The sequence below is a fragment of the Crocodylus porosus genome, unplaced genomic scaffold, assembly GCF_001723895.1.
Source record: "Crocodylus porosus isolate Cpor-Errol unplaced genomic scaffold, CroPor_comp1, whole genome shotgun sequence".
Taxonomy (NCBI): Eukaryota; Metazoa; Chordata; order Crocodylia; family Crocodylidae; genus Crocodylus; species Crocodylus porosus.
The window spans coordinates 24670917-24695732 of NW_017728917.1; the positions used below are offsets into that span (position 1 = coordinate 24670917).

Consider the following 24816-nt stretch of genomic DNA (forward strand, 5'->3'; position numbering starts at 1 on the left):
GCAGGGGGCTGGACTCGATGATCTCCCGAGGTCCCTTCCAGCCCTAATGTCTATGAAATCTATTAAATCTAATGTTTGCACAGTAGATATAGCCCAACACTCATTAAAAGTTAGGTACTTAGAAGCTTAATCTCGCAAGGGACTGTGATCAAAGGTGTGACTACAGCTCTGTAGACAGATGAGCTGTCTCAGGTACTGAGCAGGTTTGCCATAGTGCAGATTCAGCAGGGACTAACTAGCTAAGCATCTACCCAGTTCTTGGGTTTGTTTTGTTGGCTGTGCTAAAATTTGTGCTGCTATGCTTTTGGTACCCAGATTAGCTTGGGTATGACTGCATCTTTGCTGTTCATGCACATGTACCTTTAGATCAGTGATTCTCAACCAGGGTACTGTGAGATCCATTCAAGGGTGCCAGTGGATGTGGCACAATATTAGCATTATTAGCTGTGCAAACATTACATGATTCACAAAATAAAGCAAGACATTTCAAATAGAAATCAATAGTGTCAAAAACATTCTGATTTGTTGTGTTTTTTCTGAGTTCTTTGCAACAGTAGAGTTGCTCTGGGTTTTTTTTCTGTAATCAGAAACTGAGTGAAAGCTAAAAGCTGACATTTTCCAAATGATTTCTTGAGTCTAACAGCTGCTTTAGATGTTTCTGAAATAACCCCTTCTCTGTTAGGGAACATTTTCTCAGATTTCCTTGGTTTTTTCACACTAGTGGTATCAGTAATACAGACAAGGAGGTAGATCCTTAGCTGGTATAAATAATAATAGCTCTGTGCCCCCGGGAGTTTGAGTCCTCTTCTGAGCAGACCTAGAAGATGCAGTGATTAAAAGTCAGAAGCTCCGTGGATATCTGCCTGTACCAGTATTCTACTGTAGCTTTTACCTATAGAGTTTAAATTATGGTGGCAATAGGTGAAAACTTGTGCAAAAAAAATCCTTAAATGCAGTCTCTGCCTTATTAACAGCTTCTCTCTTCTAACAGAAGTTTCCTGTGGTTCTAACAGGTTTCCTTTCCAATTTGGCTAGCAGCATCTTTATAGGCCTGGAGAGAGGTAGTTACCCATTTCAGCCTGAAGTTGAGCAGAAGGCAGGGCAGGGTGGCACCTTTTAATGACAACTGGTTCAGAGAGGCATGAGCTTTCATAGATAATAACATACTTCATCAGATGCTATGTACATTTTGAGAAACGGATGTTGGCAGAAGCTAGATAAATGGGAAAATATGGTCACTGGCATTTGTCCATCATAAAGGCAGGCAGCTCCCTACTTTTGAAAAAGATTTCGTCAAAACAATTCTAATAACACAATTAGAATCCATAGACTGTCAGTAACCTGTGCCTACTAACAATGCCACCTGGTGGAAGGAAAGAAGTAATGCATAAAAACTGGAAAGGTTAACTTCAGAAAATGTTCTTTAGCCATAAAGTGGAGTACTTTTTCTGATTAGAATTCCCCATCATGGTTATAGCCTTTTAATTCACAAGTGTATAATCTTGTGTATTTAAAAAATAGAATTCTAAATTAATTTTATTTAATTGTAATAATGACTTGGGTCTTTGAAGTTATGAGAGAACAAATACAGAAGCAAAAATGCATATACAGAGTGTCCTGAAGCAGATTTCTGAGGAAGTGACAATTTTATAGAGTATTTTGTTACTTGAAAAGGCTTTTTAAATCTTACTGTTGAATTGAGTGTATTTTATTGTAGAGAACTATTGTCAAATAGTGCAAAAGACCCTACTCATTTCACTGTAGGACATAACTGTTAGACATAGTTAAGGAGAAGTACAGATATTTAAACTACAACATTACATGAGCTATCTTTGTTTAATTTGACCTTCTTTCTTGCTTTAGCAAAGTACCTGCAGAAATGAAGGAAAGGTAAGGGACAGCTTAATTTCCCATGATTTAAAGTCTGTTTCAGTTGGAAAACAAATTCAGAAGGGCCATGACGATTGATCACCATATTCAAATTACAGCAACTAAATATTTACTACTTACATAAAAAAGAGGAACCTGAATGCTATATAAATAAACCATATCAGTCCACACATTCTTTTGATTTGGTTTTAAAAACATTGCCTGCTCTGTAAAACTTCAAAGTTTGTCAAATTTTTTATCTCAGCAGTTTAACAAAGAGCTCTGTTGTGGGGTTGAATGCTTCTGTGTCAGCAAATCAACAGAACTGCGTGGCTGCTTAAAGAAAAAAAGAAAGAAAACCCCTACTGGAATGAAGCTTTCATATTGCTTTTGAGTTTAGCACTCTTTAAAGTTTTTTCCCAATTAGAATGCTATTCAGTCTGGTTTCACTGCTGCTAGGTAACTGGCCTGTCTGTGCTCACCAAAGTTCATCTCTGTCCCTTTTTGTACTCTCCTTTTTCTTCTTCTTCTTTTTTTTTTGGTAGGTGCAATTCATAACTCCAATTTTTGATCTCTTGCATGTTTAATAAATCTACCCTTTTCTATCCCTTTTAATGTTGCTGAGCTGACTTCAGTAAATGCATTGTGAAAAGGATTCAATGCTTTATGATCTTAGTGGCGGACAGGGTTGTTATCCCACCAAACGGGGTTGTATATCATAAAGATTTGGTAGACATCTTTGACATGCTATTTAGCCAGGGCTACAGGGTTAATGATGTCTCCAATTTTAAAGGGGCAGAGTTAACTTCAACTATAATATATATGGAAGATTTTTGTGGCTGATTGCCCATTTTACTGTGCCATGAACTATCTGAATGAGTGGCATGTTGCCATTTATTGCATGCTTAACACATTATTCATGCTGTAAATATAACATCTGCTAAGGCTCTAAGAGGAATGCTCATATACATATCTATTTATTTAGTTCTCTTAAAATATGGAATATCTTTGTGGCTGATTTGTGCGGTGTCTTAAGTGGAACGTGCAGTATGCCCCAGTCCCCAACCAGCTGATTGTCAGCATCAGGAGTGGGGCAGCCCTAGTCTGTTGGAAATACTAGGCTGTCTGGTCCCCATGCTGACGGTCAGCTAGCTCTCCCTGCTTGGCTAAGTCAAAGCTGCATACCTGGCAGGAGCCAGTTAGCTGCATGGTGCTTATCTTTCAACTTGCTGGTACATGTGAAGCCCAGGATTGTGATCCTGATAGCAGAGGCAGAATACACTGCAGCCTCAGCAAAACCTAGACTGTTAACTCTCTCAGGGCTGCTTCTGAAATAGCTTAGCCAAAATTACTGCTATCTTAGCAGCAGCTGTGAAAGAATTAATACCGTAGCTCTGGCCCTGACCAGTAAACTCCACCCATCCTTTCCTTGGGCCAGGCAGGCAGGGAGAGAAGTGCAGCTGTCATTACAACTGCCATCCATTCCTCCTTTCCATGTAGAAAACTAGCTTCCCTACTTAGGACGCACAGCCCAGTTCTGGAGAGGGGATTTGGGAGAGGTATATGTGGTATGCAAGTAAATAGTTTGTTACAGGCTACCTGGTGTCTTTAGTGGAATGACCGGCAGCCTGCTCATCACACACAACCTTTGCAGTCCATAAAGCAGAGTGAATTCTGAGTTTCATTGGGCTCGTGGTAGCCGTTTCTTAGATTTTTCCCAAGTAAATGAAAACCGTTTAAACAAATCTTTTCAGCTAATATAAATTTACAAGTTTTTAAAAATCTCTTACTGGGTCAGCCTCATGTTAGATGCAAGAGTGATTTTGGGCCTATTGCATGGCAGACAGTTTAGGATAATCTCTAGGAGTATTACTGTACAGAAGTGCTCCTCTTAAGAGAAGGGAGGGTGTTGGATTTATTCCATCCTTCCCTTCTCCAGACGGGCATAGTTAATTATGAATGGCTCATGTTTCCCTTACATGTACATGAACGTGTTTTGAAAAAGCTTCAGAGATTGAAACTCCAAGTAGTTGTCCAATAGTAACCAAGTTTCTAACTGTTCTCACAGTTTCTGAATGTGTTACATGGTTTCACTTGATTGTCATGCATTTTACAAAATACTTCCTACTGCGACTTAATCCCTGACTTTAAAAAAAAAAAATCTAAATCTATTAGAGCCATTGTTCATCTTTACCATTTTGTTTTATGGCACCAGGAGCAGGCTAAGTTTTCACCATCAAAACCTGATGTATAAAATTTAACTTGTCAACCTTTTTTGCAGAAGCTATCAGTTCTGCAAGAGGAGAGAGTAGCAATGCACTGTTCAAGGATATGCGTTAATTGCCCTTTAGGGCTTTTTTAACTTTTTTTGTGCCATGGACCCCTTTGGCAGTCTGGTGAAGCCTATGGACCCCTTCTCAGAATAATGAACGTCTGTAGACAGGAAGACTGCAATCATGTGTGATTTAGCTGGAGGTCTAATAACTACAGTAATTTTGAAGTAGTGATGAGCGTAAATGATATTTCGAGATATCTGCAACAACTGTAATGTGATATGAAAATATCTGTGATTTCTATTGATGACAAAGTCACAGGTACTGCTAATGCTACTGTGGTTTGTTGCCTACATTCATAATTGAAGGAAATGCTAAATTTCAGTTAGAGGTTAGTGAAAATAAAGATGTAATTTTTTTCCCACCCAACTTCACGGACCCCCTGAAATCTATCCATGGACCCCAGGTTAAAAACCCCTGGTAGGCGCACTGTTACAGTTTGTTATATAGAGGTGAGGAGGTTGCTATGGGCTTACTGGTAGAGTTGAGATTTTTGGCTTGCATCATTAGGGCTATAACTATTAAGTAGGGCTGTGCGAAGCTTTGGTTGCTGATTCAAATCAGCGGCCAAATCTCCGAATCGGGAGACCAATAAGAAGGCCTGAATTGATCCGAAGCCTCTGAATCGATTCGGACGAGATTTGGGCAGTCCCTGCTCGCTGCTGCGGGGAGCTGGAACTGGACTTCGTGCCAGTAGGTAGGGGATGGGACAGCAGGGGTAGAGGACGGGGAGGGGACCCCTGCCAAGCCCCATCCCCTGCCTGCTCTGTCAGCCCCCCTGAGTACCTCCAACACCCACCTGCTCTCCCAGCCTCATCAATGGCTGCCCCACCCAGCTCCAGCATCCCAGCACTTTAAAAAAAAAAAAAAAAAAAAAAGCCTCACACTTGCCAGCAGCTGTCTGAGCTTCTGGGAATTTGTGGCAGAGTCCCCCACCCCTCCATGCAGTGCAGGGCAATGTGGGGCAGTGGGGATCACCCCCCTGCCTGGCAGGAGTCAGTGAGTGGGGGGGCTTTTTTTTAATGTGCCAGGATGCTGGGGCCAGGTGGGGCAGCCATTGATAGGGTTGGGAAAGCAGGCAGGGGATGGGGCCTGTTCCATTCAGCTGATTTTCGGCACTGGCCAGATCTCCAAATCAGATTTGGCTGAATCAATTTTTGGGACAGTGATTTGAATCGCCATATAGAATCACTGTCCCCCAAATCTGCCAAATCTGAAGCAAATACTAGCCACTTCGTATAGGCCTAGTATTAAGTATGTATTTGTGACACCTTTCTGTCTTTTAGCTAGACACTTGGAAACAGACACAGTAACTATTGTCTGGATGGGAGTAAAGTGATTTGAGTGTCTCTTCCAAATAAAACTTAAATTAAACTAATAGAATGAGACAAGCCTCTGGGGGGTATGATGCTGCAGCTGTCGTACAGTTTGAAGGGTATAGCTGAATCCTTGGTCACTGAATCCTTGGTCATGTATGGCATTTCAGGTGGCATTACTAGCCAAAAATGCTTTTTGCCTTCACATGTGGTAAGACAATTCTGAATATTGCCTTCTTGTGAACATGGCAAAGAAGCCAGGCCTTTTTTACTTCAACATTGGTTGATTGTAGCATGTGGTACAGGAACCTGGTTCTGAAAAGAAAAAAAAAACATCTGGAAACTACACTGTTAGCTCAGAGTACAGCTTTCTGCTTCCTTGGCAGTGGTAGTGACAGGGGTGTTTTGCACAGAGAAATTCAGCTGATAATTAATCTCTAAGTATTTGAATCCTGGACCTTGGGCTCTTTATTTTCTCTGACTTTTTTACAGTATTAACCATTTCTGAAGGCCTTTTTTTTTTTCTTTTATTGATTCTAGGTAGTGTAACCTTCTGTCTTCTCCTGCCCCTACAATAATGTATAATGGCCTGGTGATAAAGATGATATGATGCATTGGCCCCTTTTAATTAAAGTGCACTGAAGTGAACAATTTGTGTGTGTGTGTGTGTGTGTGTGTGTGTCTCGCTCTCTTTTTTGTTGTTGTTGTTGTTCTAATTAGTTAGCTGTTTAATTTTCTTTTGTTCCCCATCTTTTCCTTTTTATGGGGCAGTTAAAGAATGAGTGGTTGATTTCTTAATAACTAATTTTTTTAGGAGCTTTCTTCTTGTACCTATTCTTCAGTTTTAATAATCTATACTTTTTTCAGTATCCTTTAAAGTATTTAAGACAGGCATTTTGTTGTCTGTTTAAAGCACACAATGATAAACACGTTTGCCAAATAGAAAATAAATCTGTAGGGAATGTAGTGTTTTCCATATTCATAGTACTGGAGAATAAAAACAAACTATAAGGTAATTGACCATACCCTTCCTTTTTTACTAACGCAAAAATTTGGCTTTCTCTTGTTACAATATTTATTCTATGAGAAGAATTAAAAAAAGAAATGCAGAGCTGCAGAAATACATACAGCTTTTATTGACTGTCTTCTAACGTTTCTGCATTCTCACTCTTCCCCTCTCATCTACTGATCCATTGAATTTACTGATAGCCCTCACTTTTTGTCACATGACATTTATTGCCACTTTTTCTTGCAACGTACATGAAGTTGTGCTAATGCAGTGTCTGTAGGTTGTTTATTTTGTTTTTATTTCAAATGAAAATAATGTCTTGGAAAACTTTCAGATTATATGTAGACAAATTATGATTAAGTCAATTGCATTGTTTATGTTTCAGTAAAACTTCTGATTTTTTTTTTTTTAATTAGCAAAGAAAACTTCACTTACCACCCTTTGCAGGTAATGTGAAACTAGTGCTTAAGGTATAAAAATAATGCAATTTTGAACAGGTTTTTTTATTCTTTCCTACTTTTATTTTTTTCAGCTATTTCAATCAAGACACAAACATCTGACAGTAGAAGAATTATTTGGAACCTCCTTGCCAAAGGAGCAACCAATAATTCCATGTTCCAATCCAGACAAAATGGAGAAGTTGCCAGCTGATACGTCTGGCAAAGAACACAACTTGCTCCTACCTTTTTCCTTTGAGCAGTCATCAGTGTCACATCAACCACTGGGAAAAGGAGAGAGTTCAGGTGTCAAAACCAGTGCCAGTACCTTGACTTCGCAGGACTGTGTAGCACCTGTGCTCATTGCTCCAACTTCAGTTCCACAGCCTGACATAAAGAATGTTGCAAATTATACAGTTCGTTTAAGTCCCATTCTTAACTCGGTCTCTACAACAGAAGCTGCTACTCCGAAGATGCTTCACAACCTAAAATCAAACAATATCATGCAGGTTATGCAGCAAGCTTCCAAGCAGATACCCCCACTTATGAATCAACCACCATCTGATGCAAACCACACTCCACAAAATCTGATGGCTTGCCAAACCCAGTTTATAGCACCTTTGGCAACAACCAGTACAGGAAATACTGCTTCAAACACACCTCTTCCAAGTGTTGATCTTCTCCAGAAACTCAGGTTGACCCCACAGCATGACCAAATACCAACACAGTCTCTTAGCAAAATAACTATAACTCCAAACATCTCATGCACAGTAAGCCAACTCGCAACACCAGAAAGCTTCAAAGAATCCCATGCTAAACCAGCTACCTTGAATAGCAAAATAATTTCTCCTCTTCAGGTATTGTATGGATATAATACATTTGAATTTCTTTTAAAGTAGTGTAGGGCTACAACTGCTTTGTCTTCTTAAATGTGAGCTTTCTTAAATTAGCTTAATAAAAGATACTCAGAAATGCTGTAAGCCTTAAGCAACTCAGTAACATGCAGTTAGGTTAGAAGTTTGATTCTTTTGTTTCTCATTATTGTTGTGTTTGTGAGGGGGGTTATATAAATTGAAAATTGTTGAATTGGTTTAGGTGTTCCTAGCCTTCTAGGACCTATGTCAGTATAGTTCTGTACTGTATCAGCAGAATTTCTAGCTCTAAAATTAGTATGTATTTTTATTCATTGAATTTTTTTTTAGTTCTGTTTTGGTTTTGAGCTGTATTTATTTACTGTGTATGTTTGAACGTGTTCACTGATGCTGACATAAGTTGCAAATTTTTATTTAGTGCTTTTAGATTCAGGTTTCTAATTCCCAAGTTCTCCCATGATGGGATGTGGCTATGCTAGTGCTTTGTGAATGGTTAAGAAACTATATTTTATTTTCAGCTGCTTGTAGGGTATAGTTAACAAGCTGAGAAAAAAATAGTTCCCCTGGGTAGAGCATAGCCTTATTTAATTTTCGTCTATCATTAATGATGGAGCTGTCTGTAGAAGAGCAGATAATCAAGCTGCTGCCACGTTGGATAAGTATACTATAGGGAATTTACCAGTGTCTCTGTTGCACTAAAACATTACTAAACAGTGATATGAATGTTTGATAGGTAGACTAAATATGTGATCTTCTATCTCCAGTTTCCTTTTTAGACACACTCTGCTTTTCAAGATTTGACTTTGATTCCTTGTTTGGGACTCTAGCTTTCTCTTAGAGGTGATCAGTTGTTCAGTTGAATGGGCAACTGTTTTATATAGGTGGCCATGTTTTACCTTGGTCTCATTTCCAAAATTATATTAATGAATTGTGTTTGTTTCTGAGACCCAGTTGAATAATAATAATAGCCCTGTCTCCCAGAATAACTGTAAGCATAAAACTTGTTTTGAGAGGAGGTGGTTGGAAGTGTCATACTGCTATTTGGGATTTGGTTTTCAGTTGTGGAACTGGGTACAGACTTGCCATTTTTCTACCGATCAGTGCTGCTGTATGCTCAAGGGTTGCCTGCCCTTATGGTAGAATGATCTATATAAACTATCATAGCTTGTTCTTTTAAAGAAGATGCACTATTTTTTTTTGCACCTACGTTATGAAGAATTCCTTTTATTTTTTACTCCTTTTGTGGACTAAGCCAATGCATTTACAGTACACTTGGTATGTTCTGCTGTTTTCTTGTTGCTAATGCTCTTCATCAGACAACCCTTTAATTACTTTTAACTTCTACATAACCTAGCTGACCCCTTATAACAGTAGATTGTTACTGATTGTCACCTTACCCATTTTTAAGTTTCTAGTTTTTCAACATGTTTGCTGTTTATCTAAGGCCTTTCATTTTGTTGCAGCAGGATTTGCAAGTTTGGTAGCCTGTAGTGGTCAGGCTGAAACTGTCACTGCTTGTCACTAACAAAGTAGCACTGTTCTATTGATTCTGAATCCTACTGGGTTTTAGTTCCTCCAGTGTTTTTATCCTTCTAGGATAAAACCTGTATTTATTTTTAGCATGGATTAAAGAATAAATTGCAACTTTTAGTATGTTTCTCTCTTCTTGGAGACTGGTATTCTTGCCTCTTAAAAATGGCTTTCATTATGCCATCCTTCTAATGATCTTGTTCCTAGTCTCCTTATCTTTTATTTATCAAAGGTTTTAGAGAAGGTCATAACTGGCACATTATTGGTTTACCTTGTTGAAGATCACCTTTTTATGAAATTCTATGACTATACTTTCTGGCTCCAGTATAAAATTGATAATACCATTCTTTATTCAGTGTTTGAATAAATATTTGAAAACAGCAGTTTTTGACCAATATATTTTTGTATTGTTAAATGTTGTTATATAGCTTTTGACACTCACAGTTGTGACATCTTTGAACCTGTAGAAAAGCTGATAATTCTTATTCAAAATTTGCCTTTGACTTACAAAGTCAAACCTTAACCTTAAACTGCGCTGTGCAGATACAGTTTTGATGCTTTCTTCCCCTCTAGATTTATCATGTCTATATATTTCCATTATGGATTTAAACATTTCATGTCTTTTGGACAGTATTTAAATGTGGTCTGTCACAAACTAGCAAAGGAATTTCTAGTTGTTACATTACATATATGAGTCTTAATGCTGGCAAGATCACATGGGTATCTTTTTCCACTAAGTTAGTTTTGTCTTTTGGTCCTTGTCTTTATTGCCATGTCTTGATCTCTGGCAGTGCAGATAGGTTTTGTTGTGCACATGGATTTGTTTTTCTGTCAGAGATCATGTTGCTAAGATAGTGGCAAGCTAAATATAGCAGGATGCCAAGGGTTTGTTGCAATACCTTCTGTTTATGTCTTCATCTTATATTGCTTTCTCTCTGGATGGTATCCAAGAGAGTCTGTGCACTACTTATGATTGTTGATCAGCAGGAATACTGTAAATCAATTAGTTTCCTATTTCAATTGAGATTAATAACATAATTTTTAGCAAAGTATTGAATAGAATCTCCTGTTAACTTATTGAATCTACTACAATGTAAGATCTTCATTTTGTTGCACTTTGCTTGTTCTCATTTTCCAGTGTATCTTAATATTTATGTTCCAGTATATTTTTAACTATTTATGGTATTTTTCCCTTTTTTTTAAGGTTGTAGATCTGTTTTTCCTGAAGTTTCTTTTTTGTATTTTCAGATGTAGATTCTTTTTTCTGACTTATTTTATGATAATGTTTGATTTCATGTATTGTTTTGCTCCACTTGTAATATTATATATACATTTAGTTTATAGAGCTATCTACTTAATAGAATATGTACGTATATAATATTACAAGTGGAGCAAAACAATACATGAAATCAAACATTATCATAAAATAAGTCAGAAAAAAGAATCTACATCTGAAGATACAAAATATTGCAGGAACAGCAAACCTGTATGTATAAACTTAAGTTTATATATGTCTAAATTTAATAAAAAAGGTATCTTGGCAGTCTTTTATTTTAGTAATTAACTAGGAGAAAAAAATGAAAGGTGTAGATAATGGAAGTTCAGAAACACTGAACTTATGGGGAGGTTTTTAAGTCCTTTTTTCATTTGCAGATTGTACAGCAAAACAAGGAACCGGAAGTATTTCCACAGCCCAAAACTTTGTCAAAAGCTAGCCAAGTAAGTGTATGAATTTTCCTTTAGTAAATAAATTACTATTCATGGTAACTTTTTTCTAAGAAAAATATTCTTTGTATCTTGACAACCTGAGTACAAGAACACGGTAATGTTGCCATTCCTACTGCTGGTGATGATGCAGGAACTAGAAAAAATATTTTACTCTGCATTCTCAGATTGAGTTTGCATCACAGCAGTTTGGAAAAACCTGTTTCTATATACTAAAATAAAAATAATTGAATAGCAAGCAATAAAGAACACTAATTCCATGATTTACTATTTAAGCTGGTTCTCAACCTTCTTTAGACTGAAGGCACCCTTCATTAGACTGAAGGTCATCCCTTGGAAAATGCCAGTTCTTAGTTTTCATTCACTCTGACTACAGGAAAAAAATACAGCAATTTTTCTGTTCCAAAGAACTCAAAAAGCCCACAACATGTCAGAATATTTTTAATGCTATAAATTCTTATTTGAAACGCTCGGGCTTATCTTGTGAATCATGTTTCCACACCTAACAGTGCTAAACCCTGCAGTCCATTTGAAAGGATCTTAAGGCATCCCAGGGTGTCTTGCCACCCTGGTTGAGAATCACTGATAAAAGTGTGGTGATCTCTAGATGCCTCCATCAAAGGACACTTGGCACTGTACAGAAGTGGAAAGTAACAGTCCCTGGTTCCAAACCATTGATATTCTCAACAAGACAAGCATAACACCTGAGTGAGTCAAATGTGGTAAAAAAGTGAAGGATAGGATAAAGTAGGGACCTGGAAATCAACTCTCGCATACACCAGCTATGAGCATAGTTGGTAGTCAGTCTGTTGTAGTGACCACCATGATTGAAACTTTTGCCTTTATGGATTAAGTATTAAGATTATTAAAATCCCAACAGAAGAGGCTTTGAGCAGGTTAATAATCATATCAACTCAGAGTCAAGTCAACTTTGAGATTCCGATCAGAAAATTATTAGCTGTAACCAAAAAGCAAGGTCAGGCCTTTTAATAGAGTTTACCTCTAATGATTTTTATTTCATTGTGTATGTTAAAACATGATTTAAAAGTTGAAAGCACAACTTAATGTAGTCCTCTCTGGAGATCAGTAGCACCCAAACTGATCTGTTAAATCAGTATTTAATTGTTAGTTTAAAAAAACACCTACACGTGATTCACAAGATAAACCTAGAAATTTCCAAAAGAAATCCATAGCATTAAAATCACTGTGATCCTGTTGTGGCCTTTCTGAATTATTTGCAGCAGAAGAATTGCTGTATTATTATTTTCCTATAGTCAAGAAATGAATGAAAGCTAAGACCTAACATTTCCCATGGGGTGCCCTTTGTCTAAAAAGATTGAGAATTACCGACAATAAGGTAGAAAGAGACAGACCAGTTGTATTAAAGGTGGAAGGGGACATTTGTATGCATCTGCTGTTCCATGGTAAGCATCAAGTCTCGCACTCTGCAGTAAGTGTAAGGTAAGTGGAAATGTTTTGTTTGTGACAAACTGCTCCACCTTAGTTTCCATTTATTACAGGATGTGTAATAGTTGCAGCAGAATGGATGATGCACAGTAGGCTCCCCCTCCCCTTTAACTCACTATTAAATTATTTTGTCCCCACTCTTAGTGTGCTGATGCTCGAGCATGAGCTGACCTGAAAGTGTTGTGATTTTTTTCAAATTTAAACTTTACCGGGAGCTTTCCATACTATATTGTTATTTACCCAAAACAAAACCAAGACAACTTTGAATTTAAAATAACCTCCCCCCAATAATTTGAGTTTATACTCTGTCCCAGAATATGAAGTGCATGTTGGCACTGGCCCCAACTGTCTCCAGGCAACAGCAGTGGTGTTGGCTTTACCCCTAAGCTTGCGTCAGAGCCAGTCAGAGCTGCAGCAGGTCTCCTGCCACTGCAGTCTTCCCCCAGTGCTCCCTCTGAGCTTCATATGGCACAACCTTCCCCACCCCTGCACCTTATCTCCTGAACCATCCACCCCCTCCCCTGGTGCCTGAGCCACTGTTGAGCTGCCCTGGCTACAGCCATTCAGCAGTGGTGCTAACAGCTCCATCCCTGGTTCAGGCAGGCATCTGCTGCAGCTCCAAGACCAGGCCTGGACTGGAGATGCCTGCCTTGGGCCAATACTCAAATCCAGAACAAGGCTGCTTTCTTCCTCACCCCACTCCACCGTGTTGAATGCAGGAAAAAAACAAACTTATCTTTTGATTTCAAGTAAATACAGTAATATTAATCTTGCAAGTTTTAATCCTTTTGATATGATTTAGCATAGTTTAACTTTTATTTTTAATAGGGTATTTTGAACTTATGAAAGACACATTTTATTTAGGTATAAAAGCAGTTTATTTTTCACCACTTGTTTACAATGTTTTATCTATGGCTGCTTCATTTCTGTTGTTTATTCTTGGCTGAAACTGACAAAACTTTCAAAAAAAAATTTGGTCATTCAGGAGGCTTAAGCAAGAAAGGATGTTTGTTGAGTATATTCTGATGTGGCTTACAGGGAGTCAAGGGATAATAACCTGAGGTAGTAACTTAATTGTACAGATATAGCAGGGGTTGGCAACATTTTTTGGATTGAGTGCCAAAAACACCCACAAACTTGACTTGTAAGATATTGGCATACCAGGGGTGGATGGTAGGGGAGTCACGAGGTGCCTGATACTTGTTGTGGCAGCACAGCCCTGCCATCCATTCTGAGGCACATGTGCCAAGCAAAATGCATATACATGTCACACTTTACCACACATGCTGGGGATTGCCTTCCCCTGAGATATAGCCTTTCTGCACCTCTCCTCTTTTTTATACTTCAGTGGAAGGTTTTATTATTGTGAATTCTTCCTATTAGTTTCTCTAGAGAAGAAAAATCGATGAGAAGGCTGTGCCTCAACAGGCTCAAAAAAGAAAATAAAAATAATTGAAAGTTACGTTTTAAATTGTTATTAGAGTAAAGTAACTAATGAAGACATTAACATATTCTATTAACTCTATTATCCGGTCCTTTAGTGCAAAAGAATACATTCTTTTGTCAGGTCAGCAGATATGGAAAATTTAATCCAGGGCCTCTCTTCTGCATAGGTTTAGGATGAACAGAACAGTTTGAGGAATAACCTCTTGGACACTAAGTTGCCTAGTTGTTAACTTTATCTTCTTATCCTTCCCTCTTCTTTGCAGAATTAAGAACTGTGGGGGTAGAGACTACAAGAGGAAGAAAGGGCCTCAAAGAAAAGAATCCTCTGAGTTGTCTAATTTCAGCTGTTAAAATTTTAGACTTATAAAAACTAATCAATTTATTTCAGCCAGTTAAGGAATAAGCCACTTTGTTTTATGCACCAAAAGCTTTAAAGCTTTCTGCTTGTATCTGTGTTCATATGCAGTGCATTTCCACAAATACTATGTTTTAAAGGTGTTTGGTATGGTAATGAGCATCCTTAACTCCCACTGTTTGCAAAACTGCTAAGTATCCATTAGGTATCTGATGTCTCCCACTGCTAGTTGAATCTCTTTTCTCCACCCTCTTGCCATAATATAAAATAGAAAGATTTAATGCATGTTATTTTTTTAAGACTAACTTATATTTTTTTCCTGTTGTACAGTTACCTGCAGTTTCATGTGTTAAAACTATATTGTGTGTAAGATAGGTAGAGCCACAGCACAAACACCACCAGTGAAATGACTCTTCTGGACTCTTAATCTGGTGAACCACTTATTTGCAACCTTACACGCACAAATCGGTATCTAAGGAGTGACGTATGGAGTTTTAGACATTTTATCCCTCTGTCTGTATTAAGTCTTGAATAGTAAACCACAGTACTGTCTATACGCACCTCATCTGTAGGAGTATTATAATAACAGTCCTTGCCAAGCACTGAACTGTATTCCTTTTCCTGGCAGGTTGCATCTCCCCAGTTTGTTACAGCTACAACTACAGTGGCACCTTCAATCCTCTTGTCTCCTAGTGTTTTCCAGTCAGCTACAAAATCCACTGAAGTGGAAAATAAAGCCACTCCTTCTTCCCCTCTAACACTTGGCGCAACAGAAATCCAGGCTATGCCACCTACTGTCCTCAGTCGGTCTCAGCTCCAAGAGACATTAATACATCTAATAAAGGTACCTTGCTTTTTCTTTGCTTTGGTGTTCTGCAGAAATACTATAAGATCCATGCCCTTGAAACTCCTGTTTCCTTTGATAGACACTATTGGACTTCAACAATCTTGAAAGTTCTGATTACAGGCAACCCTCACTTAATGTGATTTTGCTTACAGTGGTTTCATTATAATGAACATTTAAAATACCTACCTAGTTTTGCTCAGCGCTGAGCACGTTTCACTATAACGCTCAGCGCGGGCATGGGGAGAAGCAGTGGTGGCGGTGGCAAGGGAAGTGGTGAGTGGCAGCCAGCGGGAGCCCAGAGAGTGGTAGCAGGAGCCCGGGGTCCACTCCAGCACATGAGCTTGGGGCCCAGGTCAGTATGGCCAAGGACCACAGGGTCTGCTCCAGCACATGGTGCCTAAGTAGCCAGTGGGAGGGGAGGAGCAGCAGCAGCAGTGAGAAGGTGCTGATGGGGGGCATGAGTGCAGGGCCTGGGCCAGAGGGGCAGCAGGAGCCAGTGCAAGCTGAGCCCACAGAGCTCCCCCGCTCCCGAGCCTGCAGTGATTTGTTGGTGGTGGCTTGTCCCTGTACCAGGTGCCCTGGAGGTAGCCCCTTCTAGGCAAAGCAAGGGAACTTATCCCGCACCAGAGCCCCGACACAGGCCCCATGGATGGGGTGACTGGGGCCATGCACAGGTGCACTGGTGGCCGGCAGGTGCAGGCCAGCGGGAGCCATTGCATCAGGGGAACATTGAGGGTGGGAGGTGCTAATGCCTTCCCTGGCAGAGTCAGTGTGGTGCCTTGCTGGGAGCAGCCTGGCCAGGGCCGGCAGGGCCCAGAGTGTGGCTACAGGAGCGCGGGGTCTGGGTCAGCGGGTGGTGCGGAACCAGTTATCTTTATTTACACTAAATCCTATAGGGAAATGGGTTCCACTTAATGCTGTTTCACTTAGTGCTCGTTTTTTGCAAGAACCAATTAGGAGCACTAAGTGGGGTTGCCTGTATTTAGTACAGACACCAGTTATAGTCGAGCTGTCTTTCTTTTACGCATGACATTATTTCATTTTTTGTAGTAAGGAGGGGGGATGGAAGGGAGATCTGCATTGGGCTTTCTTTCCATTCTATATAAAATCTGTAGAAAATGTGTTAACTCCAAGCTGTATTAACTTTCTTGTGGACCTTAAACTTCTCATGCTAGGGTAAATTGCTAGGGTAGCTTTGGGAGAAACTATCTTTGACAGCCAACAGATTTGCTTGGTCATGAAGCCAAGAAGAGCAGAAAGAAGCTAGAGCTCATGTTGCACAAATAACTTTAGCCTAGCAAATCCCAGGGCATCCACAGAGTTTGGGAGGGAGATACAATACATTGTAGGTAGAAGTGCACTGATACATCAGTCTGCTTTCAGATCGGCATAGATACAAAGAAAATTGATGATCAGAAATCAGCCTGATGTGGCCAATAATTTGGCCAATAAATGCCCATGCCTGTGCACAGCCACAGCGCAGCACGCAGGCAGCGAGTAGAGCCTGGCAGCTTGGAGAGCTGCCTGCAGCTGGTAATTCGCTTGTGGTGAATGAGGAGGGGGCAGAAAAGGGTGTTGGGGGTAGCAGATCAATGCCCCCCCCACAGTGAAGGAGCAGTGGGGTTGGGGTAGGCGCTGCCTAGCTAGGGTGGGGCAGGCGTGGCATAGAGCCACGGCTTTTTCTGGGGGGTGCGGGGAGTGAGGCGGCAGCTCCTGCTGCTGCACAGCACTGATCTAGGAGCAACTCATCTGCTCATCCAGCAGCTCCCACCACCACTGCTGCTGCTAGTCTCAAAGGCGAGGGTGGGGCATGTACCCCTAGATTTGCATGGGGCAGACTGCAGCTGGACTCGGGCCACTTGGAGAGGGCACCAGCAGCACTGGGAGCACATGGCCCCAGCCCTCCCCGTGTAGATTCGGGGCCACGCCTCTCCCCCATGCCTTCCTGGATGAGCAGCAGGAGCAGCAGTAGGAGCCGCTTATGGACCAGCGGTGCGCAGCAGCGGGAACCGCACCCCCGGACAAGCCATACTTGCCTTGCCCCGGCAGGGCAGCACCTGCCCCAGCCCCACTGCTCCCTCACCACGGGAAACATTGATCTGCTCCCCACCCATGCCCTTTCCCTCCCCTTTTCAACACAACAGACTTACCAGCTACACGCAGCTGTATCAGAAATCAAATCAATATCAGCCGATATGCCTCCTTAATAACCTGCTATCTATATCGGCTCCCAAAGTCTCTATCAGTGCACGCCTCATTGTAGAATATTTGTTGTTCCAACAGCAAGTCTCATGTAGAGGGAAGTAACATGGGGCGGGATTTTGCCTACAGAAGTTGAAAAATCCGTGTGAATTCCACGTATATTGGAACTAAAGCCCAATTTTGGAAGAAAACAAACAACATCACCCCCTGCCCCTCCCACTGCCCCTCCTCTGAATCATGAAAAACCTGCAAGCTGGGCTCCACTGTCAGCACTCTTTATCTTCATCAGAGGCATTTTGCAATTATTTCTGCCCTGTGATCTTAAGAACACTCAAAAGTGTTCCTGCTCAAATGTTAGTTCTTACTCTCACTGTGTGGAGTTACGTATTTGTTCCCCCATTGGGGGCATTGCTTCTGATTGGCTGTCTTCTTCCCACTTTACATATGTGGGTACTGTAAACATTGATCAAAATTTGGCATTGCTTTCAGTAGGACTCAACGATCCCAGTGGAATGTAGAGGGGCAAAGAGTAACTACTGCAGAGGGAAAAGCAGAATATTTTCTCTGTGCTTATTGGGTTTTTTTGGTTTGTGTGTTTGTTTTTTGGTGTCTGCTTAGATGTGTTGCCAGGTGAAGCATTTGGATCCAAGGCAACTAGAGTAGCTTTTAAGTACTGCATACAGTTCAGGGTGTCTAAAAATAATGATCTAGGATTTTATACAGAAGTATACACGGTGGATTATTTCTAGACTGACTTAAGAGGTATGTGACTGCAGAAATTCTTACCTATGATGTCAGGACCATTTGAAATATATGTACAGCATTGCCATGGCCTCACCTCTCACTGTCCCGGTCTGTCTGTAGATTGCCCTTGTGCAGCCATTCTGCCTTACTCTGCCAGCTCTCATCTTATGTGGAATTAAATAATAAAAAGATAGCATTACTTGTGTGTGTTTTCTAGCTAATGTACTGCCTATGCTTTTCCTTCTGCAGAATGATTCCAGTTTTCTCACCACTATTCATGATGTCTACTTGCAAGTCCTGACCAAGAATACTGACATTAATCTATAATTGAAATTAGTTCAATTCCACTGACAACACATCTGCTTCAGAAACAGTTATGCCTCATCTATAAAACTAATATATTTTTTAAAAGAATATTTAGTTTTCAATGTCTTGAATTTGAGCCTCTTGGGAAAGACTATTCCTTAAAAATACTTCTAAAAGTAATGTTCTCAGAAGTGATCTAGGTTTCACTGTGATCATCACCAGCAAACCTGTGTTCTTTGGAAACATTGGGTAGTTGCAAATGAGCTTTCATTAGCATTAAGTGAGTGTGCAGATGTTTGAGTCACTGTCATTTCTAACTGTTTTCATTTTTAAGAGATAAGGGGGAACAATGCTATTTTTCAGCTATCAAGTGTATACCACACTTTGCAGACAACAGCAAATTGGGTTGCAAACCCCACTTCTATTTTTAAGGGCTGCATAAAGGCTGAAGCAGGTAATTTGTTATGATGAGTTGGCTATAGAAAGATGAGTCCACAGGAAAAGGTACTGTGCTCAGGCTTCAAGAGAGCTGCTGTTGGAGCTAAACATTTGACGTACAGGTTAAAAAAGATCTTTTGCCTGTTCCTGAGTAACCAGAAGCCTCTACCCAACACGCATCCATTTATTTTGTAAGTGCGTATGTTTAACTAGTTTCAGCATCTATGGCAATATGCTGGTTCCTCATTAAGTTATACCTGGTTGCTCTACAAAGGCAGAATCTAAGCATGCAAAATTTTAGGAAGGGGCAGTTGAATCTTCTTTTAAGTATCAGTTTAATTGTGGCATTTGGATTCTAGTTGTTACAGTTTTTAAAAATATATTTGGAGGAGAATACCCTATAAGCCTGTTGTTTCCCTGTTATGTGGAGTTCAATATGGATTTTTGGAATGCATTGTTTCCCTTTAGCCAAGGATGGACCAATACCATAGTTGAGTTTCATTCCTCAGTTGTGTTGGTACTGTAATGTTGAAAACTATGCAGATGGGGAAGAAATGTGAATTGTTCCCTTCTCTTTCACCCCCTCAGACTTTTTCATGCTTGTCACACAGCATTTATTTAAAAAAGTGATGCTTCTTATATATGGTTTAATGTTTTAGTATTTACTAGTGTAAGACTCTAACTACTTCTTCACATTTCCCCATGTAGAGTATACTAATCCTTAATGATATTTTGCTATGCTGCTATTGGTCTATCCATGACTTAAATTTATTTCTATATGGCATGCAAATGTAGTTAATAATACTTAAATGTAGATCTCAATTTATTCCAGCAATAGTCATTTTTAAAGGATCTTTTTTGAGTAGCAAGGTCTTGGTTTATGTGGTAAAGGATAATTTGTAGTAAATATAACCAGTTAAGATGTGCTGCTTATTTTTTTCAAGCACTATTGAAATGAAGAAGAAAGAACAAATTTCATTTGGCTCTACAAAACAGAATCTACTAGGGATGAGTTATAATAATGTGACATAGTCAAAATGCAGGGTCATTTCATTGGAAATGATCAAATAAGCTTTAATTGTAAATTGATTACAGATCAGTGTGTTTTTCAGTCATAACAGAAAGTATGAGTTTTTATGCATCTAATATCTCTTAGTATAGACTTTGGTTTTTGAGTGAAAAAGTGTTTTGCTTTTTTTTCCTGCAAAATCTGCCTTCTAAAAAGCTCTTTAACAGCCATTGGGATTCAGTATTTCCAGGTGAAAATATATAGTATTTTATGTTAGAAAAATATGCAGAATTCAGGGAAATGTGTTAGCAATCGTGCAAGTTTACCAGGAAATGTATTGGCTTTAATGGTAGAATTTGAATTCAGCAATAGACTTTCTGGACCTTGCTAAGGAAGAACGGAGCTTTCTTACTCAAGTACTGCACAAATCACAAAAATATACTTCATTTATCTAACCTACAGACCTAATGCAAATCAAATTTGAGGTCCCCTTAGGAGAGAGAACGGGGGGGGGGGGAGGCCAAATCAGAGAGCAGTTCTCTCGGATATAGTTCTAGCCTAAACCAAATGTTACACTTGGTTTTCTCCAGCTTTAACAGACTGAGTCAGTATATTCTTGATTTTTTTATTTTATTTTATTTTTATAAGGAGTTTTAGTACCTTAAAAAGGAGGTTGAATTACAGGAGATGTTCCCTAGTGTAGAGAGGAGATGGGGAACTACTGTAATCATACCAACCTTTTAGATATATTACAACTAAATACCGTCACATTCTTCAAGTAATATCCAAAATGTCAAAATGATGGGACAGTTGAGGAGTTTCTTCATACCATTGTACTGCAATATGGAGTATAAGTTCTGGACAGCTGACAAAGGGAATACTGTTTTAAATAGCATCATTACAAGAAGTTACTCTCTAAAGCCCAAACTGTCCATGTTTCTATTAAATGTGTTTTGCATTATAACTGTCCAGAAACCTCAGCAAGCAGTAGGCAGATTCAATTTTTTTTCTTGTAGTGTAGTAATGCCAAAAAGTATGTTCTTCCCAGCTTGCAAACAAACTTCATTAGGTATAAAATGAAATAACTTTTTAGGTAAGCATTATAACTGATTTTTGTTCATGTTCATTTTTTTTTTCTGCACCTTTATTCCCCCCTCCATAGAAGTAGCAGACACTGGGAGGGATGTTCTGCAATAAAACATAGCACGGTTATCCCCTGCAGTATATGCAAAGTGCCAGAATAGTGCTCTTTGTAATACATAAATGTTTAACAGATTAACCTCTTCAAGGAGAAATTGCTTTGTAAAACAAAAGTTCAACTGCAGCATAAAACATGAGATATTTTAAAATGTGGAAGCTATTTGACAGTTCTACTTTTGTCATTTTAACCTTTTGTAATAATGTAGAATTAATTAGCTTGTCTCTTTGTGAAGAGCTTGATTCATGTTAGATGCATGTAGTAATAGCTAATGCATATAGCTAGTTACCAAGGGTCACCACAGCAACTGAACATGACCATTTAAAGTGACTTTTATTGTGGTAAAGCTGCCAGTAAATTGGATTTTACTCATTAGTTTTGAGAGTTCAAAGATTAGTTTACTTCCAGAATGAATTTTACTGTCTCAGCATGTTTCTTTGACCAGTGTTCAGTTACTTGGAAAATTACAATTTACTAATCACAGATTATTTTTAAAATTATAACTGCTTTATTATTCACAAAATTAAGATAGTTTCTCAGTTCTGTAGTTGCATTATTAACATAATGGCAGTTATAATCTCCGAAGTTGTATGAAAGGTGCCTAGTAGCTATTAATTTGGAGGCAGTATACCTTGTCAAATTTACACAAGATTTGCAAAGCAGTTGAGGCAGAGTTTAACATTTAAAGTAATTGATTTCTAGTTTCATATAACAAATGCTTAATTCTCCAGATATTGATATTTTAATATTATATTTGAATGCTTGCTGTTGGACCCATTTCATTTCGCCCATATTTTGATTTGGCCTACTTAAGTACCTTCTTGGAAACAATGCCCTGTGTGGTCCAGATGTAATCACTGAGAAACTTTTAAAAGCTAATAATTAATTTGGAACATTATTTTTAAAAATATTTTAGAGAAATCAGCCACTTTTTGCCAGTTATTGAGTTGCTTCTTGCTAACAACATATCTTAACAGGAGGAATGTGTGCAATATATTTCACCGTAGTGTTGTCTGACATCATTGTGAAAATGTTAAGATGCAATATCTTCCTTCCACTTTAAATTGGAAAAAAATGCAATATCTTTCTCTGGTGGTCTATTTTTTTTTTTAATCTATTCACTGGGCACATGGCTTTTTTGTATTTTTTTTTTTAAATGTACAGTATGCATTTTTTAAGTGTCTCATTTTTAACACTTTTTTCAGATGCACCAGTTACTACCCATTTGCATGTTCTTTCAGTGTGAAGAGCTTAAGACATTGGTATTTTTTAATAGTCATTCCTTGAAACTTACGTGAACAATATTTTAGAAATCCAGTAAAAGTAGATACTGCATCATTAACATTTCAATATGTTATGGACTTTATATCATCTATGTATGTTTGCAAATATTAAGTTATTGCATAAATGTTTAAGAATGAACATTTTTCATCCAAAATTTTGTATGTTTGCAAATATATTTTTGTAATAAAATTTCAAAAACAAATGTTTCAGCACCTCCTAAAATCTTCCACTCTTTGCTTTCATTTGTAGTGGCAGGAATTTGCTGAGTGTAAACTCAAAAAGTATACCTGGGGTAAGAATCTTGCAGTTTGGAGCCTTCATGAAATCTTTGTGTTGCAAAATGAACCTAGTGGCACAAAGTGGAACCCAAAAAAGTTATAAGAAGAGAATACGTGGATGCTTAGAAGACAGCAGAACCTGAGCATTTAGCATCTCTTATTCTTGGTACTGTTACTTATCCTACTTAATGTCTTAAATTTGTATTTAGAGTCTGACGAATCAACCAATGCTCTTCATTTCTGAAAATCTGCAAGGTCAGTATTGCAAATCCTGCTGCACTAGTTTCAGTTGGCTTGGATCCCAGTCTTTAATTTTTGTAATACTCTTCTCATCTAAACTAATGGATGTTGTGTGACCAAATACTAGTCTTAGCTAAATGTGGACTTGGCAATTCTGTGAATTAATCCAGTTGCTGTTTGCTATATATTAATTAAGATTATTCTATGCCAGTGGTGCCCAGCTTTTCACATTGTTGACTGATGGGCCCAATCCAGCTACAGAGGGTTGCACAGACTGACCTTGATCCATCTGCTTGGGGCAAAGGTAGGGTAGAGTAGGCCTAATCTGGGCGTACATGTGAGGGGGCACAACCTGGTTGCAGTCCTAATCCAAACACACTGGGCAAGACAGTTCCGATGCAGACTCGTGATGGGGTGGGAAATGAAGCAGCTTTGGTCTGGAGGTGTGGGGGAGGGTATGGAAGTCCTGATCTGGATGCATGGTGGGAAGGGGAGAACACAAGCCTAACCCGAATCTGGATATGTTGGGGGTAGAGTGGAGTGGTTCTGATCCAGACATGAAAATGGGTGAAGAGAGGGACCTGGGGAGCAGCCCAGCCCAGGCTGAACTGGACTGGCGGGCATTGGTGGGCCTGGACCTAATCCCACTTCATGGCAATCACCCAGACAAAGCTAGATCCAGCCACATGAAGCTTCCATGGCTCCCTGCTGCCAAGTTTTCCAACCCATTGGAGAGCCCTGGAGGCCAGATGTAATGACTCCACAGGATAGATTTGACCAGCAGGCTGGAGGTTGAGCCACTCCTCTATAGTATTTGCGCCAGCAAGTTCCTCTCCGATTGCCTTTTCTTGCAGGCTGCTAGAAGGCAAGAGTGATCATTTCTGTGGAATAGTCATGGAAACAAAATAGCAACAGACAAGGTCTGAATTCTGGCTTTGCTTGCCACACTGAATTTGTGCATGCTACCACCATTGTGGAAGAGGATGGAAAACTAAGAACACTGGGGTTTTTTGGTTGGGGTCTTTTTTACTTGAAGACACTGTTTTCATTGAATTTCATACATCGTTTAGAGATGGTTAGTCAGTATATAACTATAAAGACTTGATCCAGTCTTTTAAAGACTTGATCCCTTGCTTAACTAGAGTCCTGAGTGAGGGGGAGTTCACTTGAGGGTTGCCTGGAAACTCTCACCTTTCTTCACGTTAGCTTTATAAGAGGAAGCAGAAAAAAGGGAACCTTTTGGGACCAAGGAGCAGTGAACAAGCTAGCTTACAGGGGAGTCTGCTAAGGAAGGCCTCCTCAGAGAGGCAGCAGATTAAGACTTGCAGAGAAATGTCTGGAGGATGTCACAATGCCAGGGACACTGCTAGTTCTTCCTCTGCTTACATTTGTGAGGCATCTGTCCAGGCAGGATGGCTCACCATCAAGGCTTCCACCCAGGTCCTGGCTTCACACTGTGGATGCAAACAAAGGCTCCAAAGCGTTCTCCGCTGTGAAGACTTCATTGATTCACTGCTGAAGGAGACCTCTAGGACTGTGGAGAAAAGGACTGCCAGAGGCAGTGCTAGAGAAGGAAGGAGGATGTGGGCTCCCAGGAAGGTGGAAACTGGAAACCTGTGACCTCTGACAGCAAGCAGAGGCCTTTATCTCCAGCTGCAGTGGTTTGCTTGAAAAACAGATATGGAGACCTAGCAACAGAGTATGTTCTGTTGGTGGAAGAGACCTTGCCAGGCCTCGTGAAAGTTGGGAGGATCAAGACCACTGCCATCAAGAGGAAGTGACATGTGGTGGTGATTGGAGACTCCTCCCTTCTGTGGGGAGTCAGGTATCCATCTGCTGGCCTGCTGTTCTGTCCAGTGCCCAGGTCTGAGATGTCATGGAGGGATTACTGAGACTTATCTGGCCCTTTGG

At 39.6% G+C, this 24816-nt stretch overlaps 1 protein-coding gene across 1 annotated transcript in view; it reads left to right on the forward strand.

The window, feature by feature from the left end:
- Positions 1-22420, forward strand: part of DCP1A (decapping mRNA 1A) — a 73300-nt gene extending 50880 nt beyond the window's left edge. Inside the window, exons 7-10 of the mRNA XM_019536924.1 lie at positions 7060-7821; positions 11020-11085; positions 14988-15203; positions 18402-22420. Of these exons, the coding sequence (XP_019392469.1) occupies positions 7060-7821; positions 11020-11085; positions 14988-15203; positions 18402-18479 (1122 nt within the window). The 3' untranslated portion in view covers positions 18480-22420. The remainder of the gene's footprint in view (positions 1-7059; positions 7822-11019; positions 11086-14987; positions 15204-18401) is intronic.
- Positions 22421-24816: the final 2396 nt, after the last annotated feature.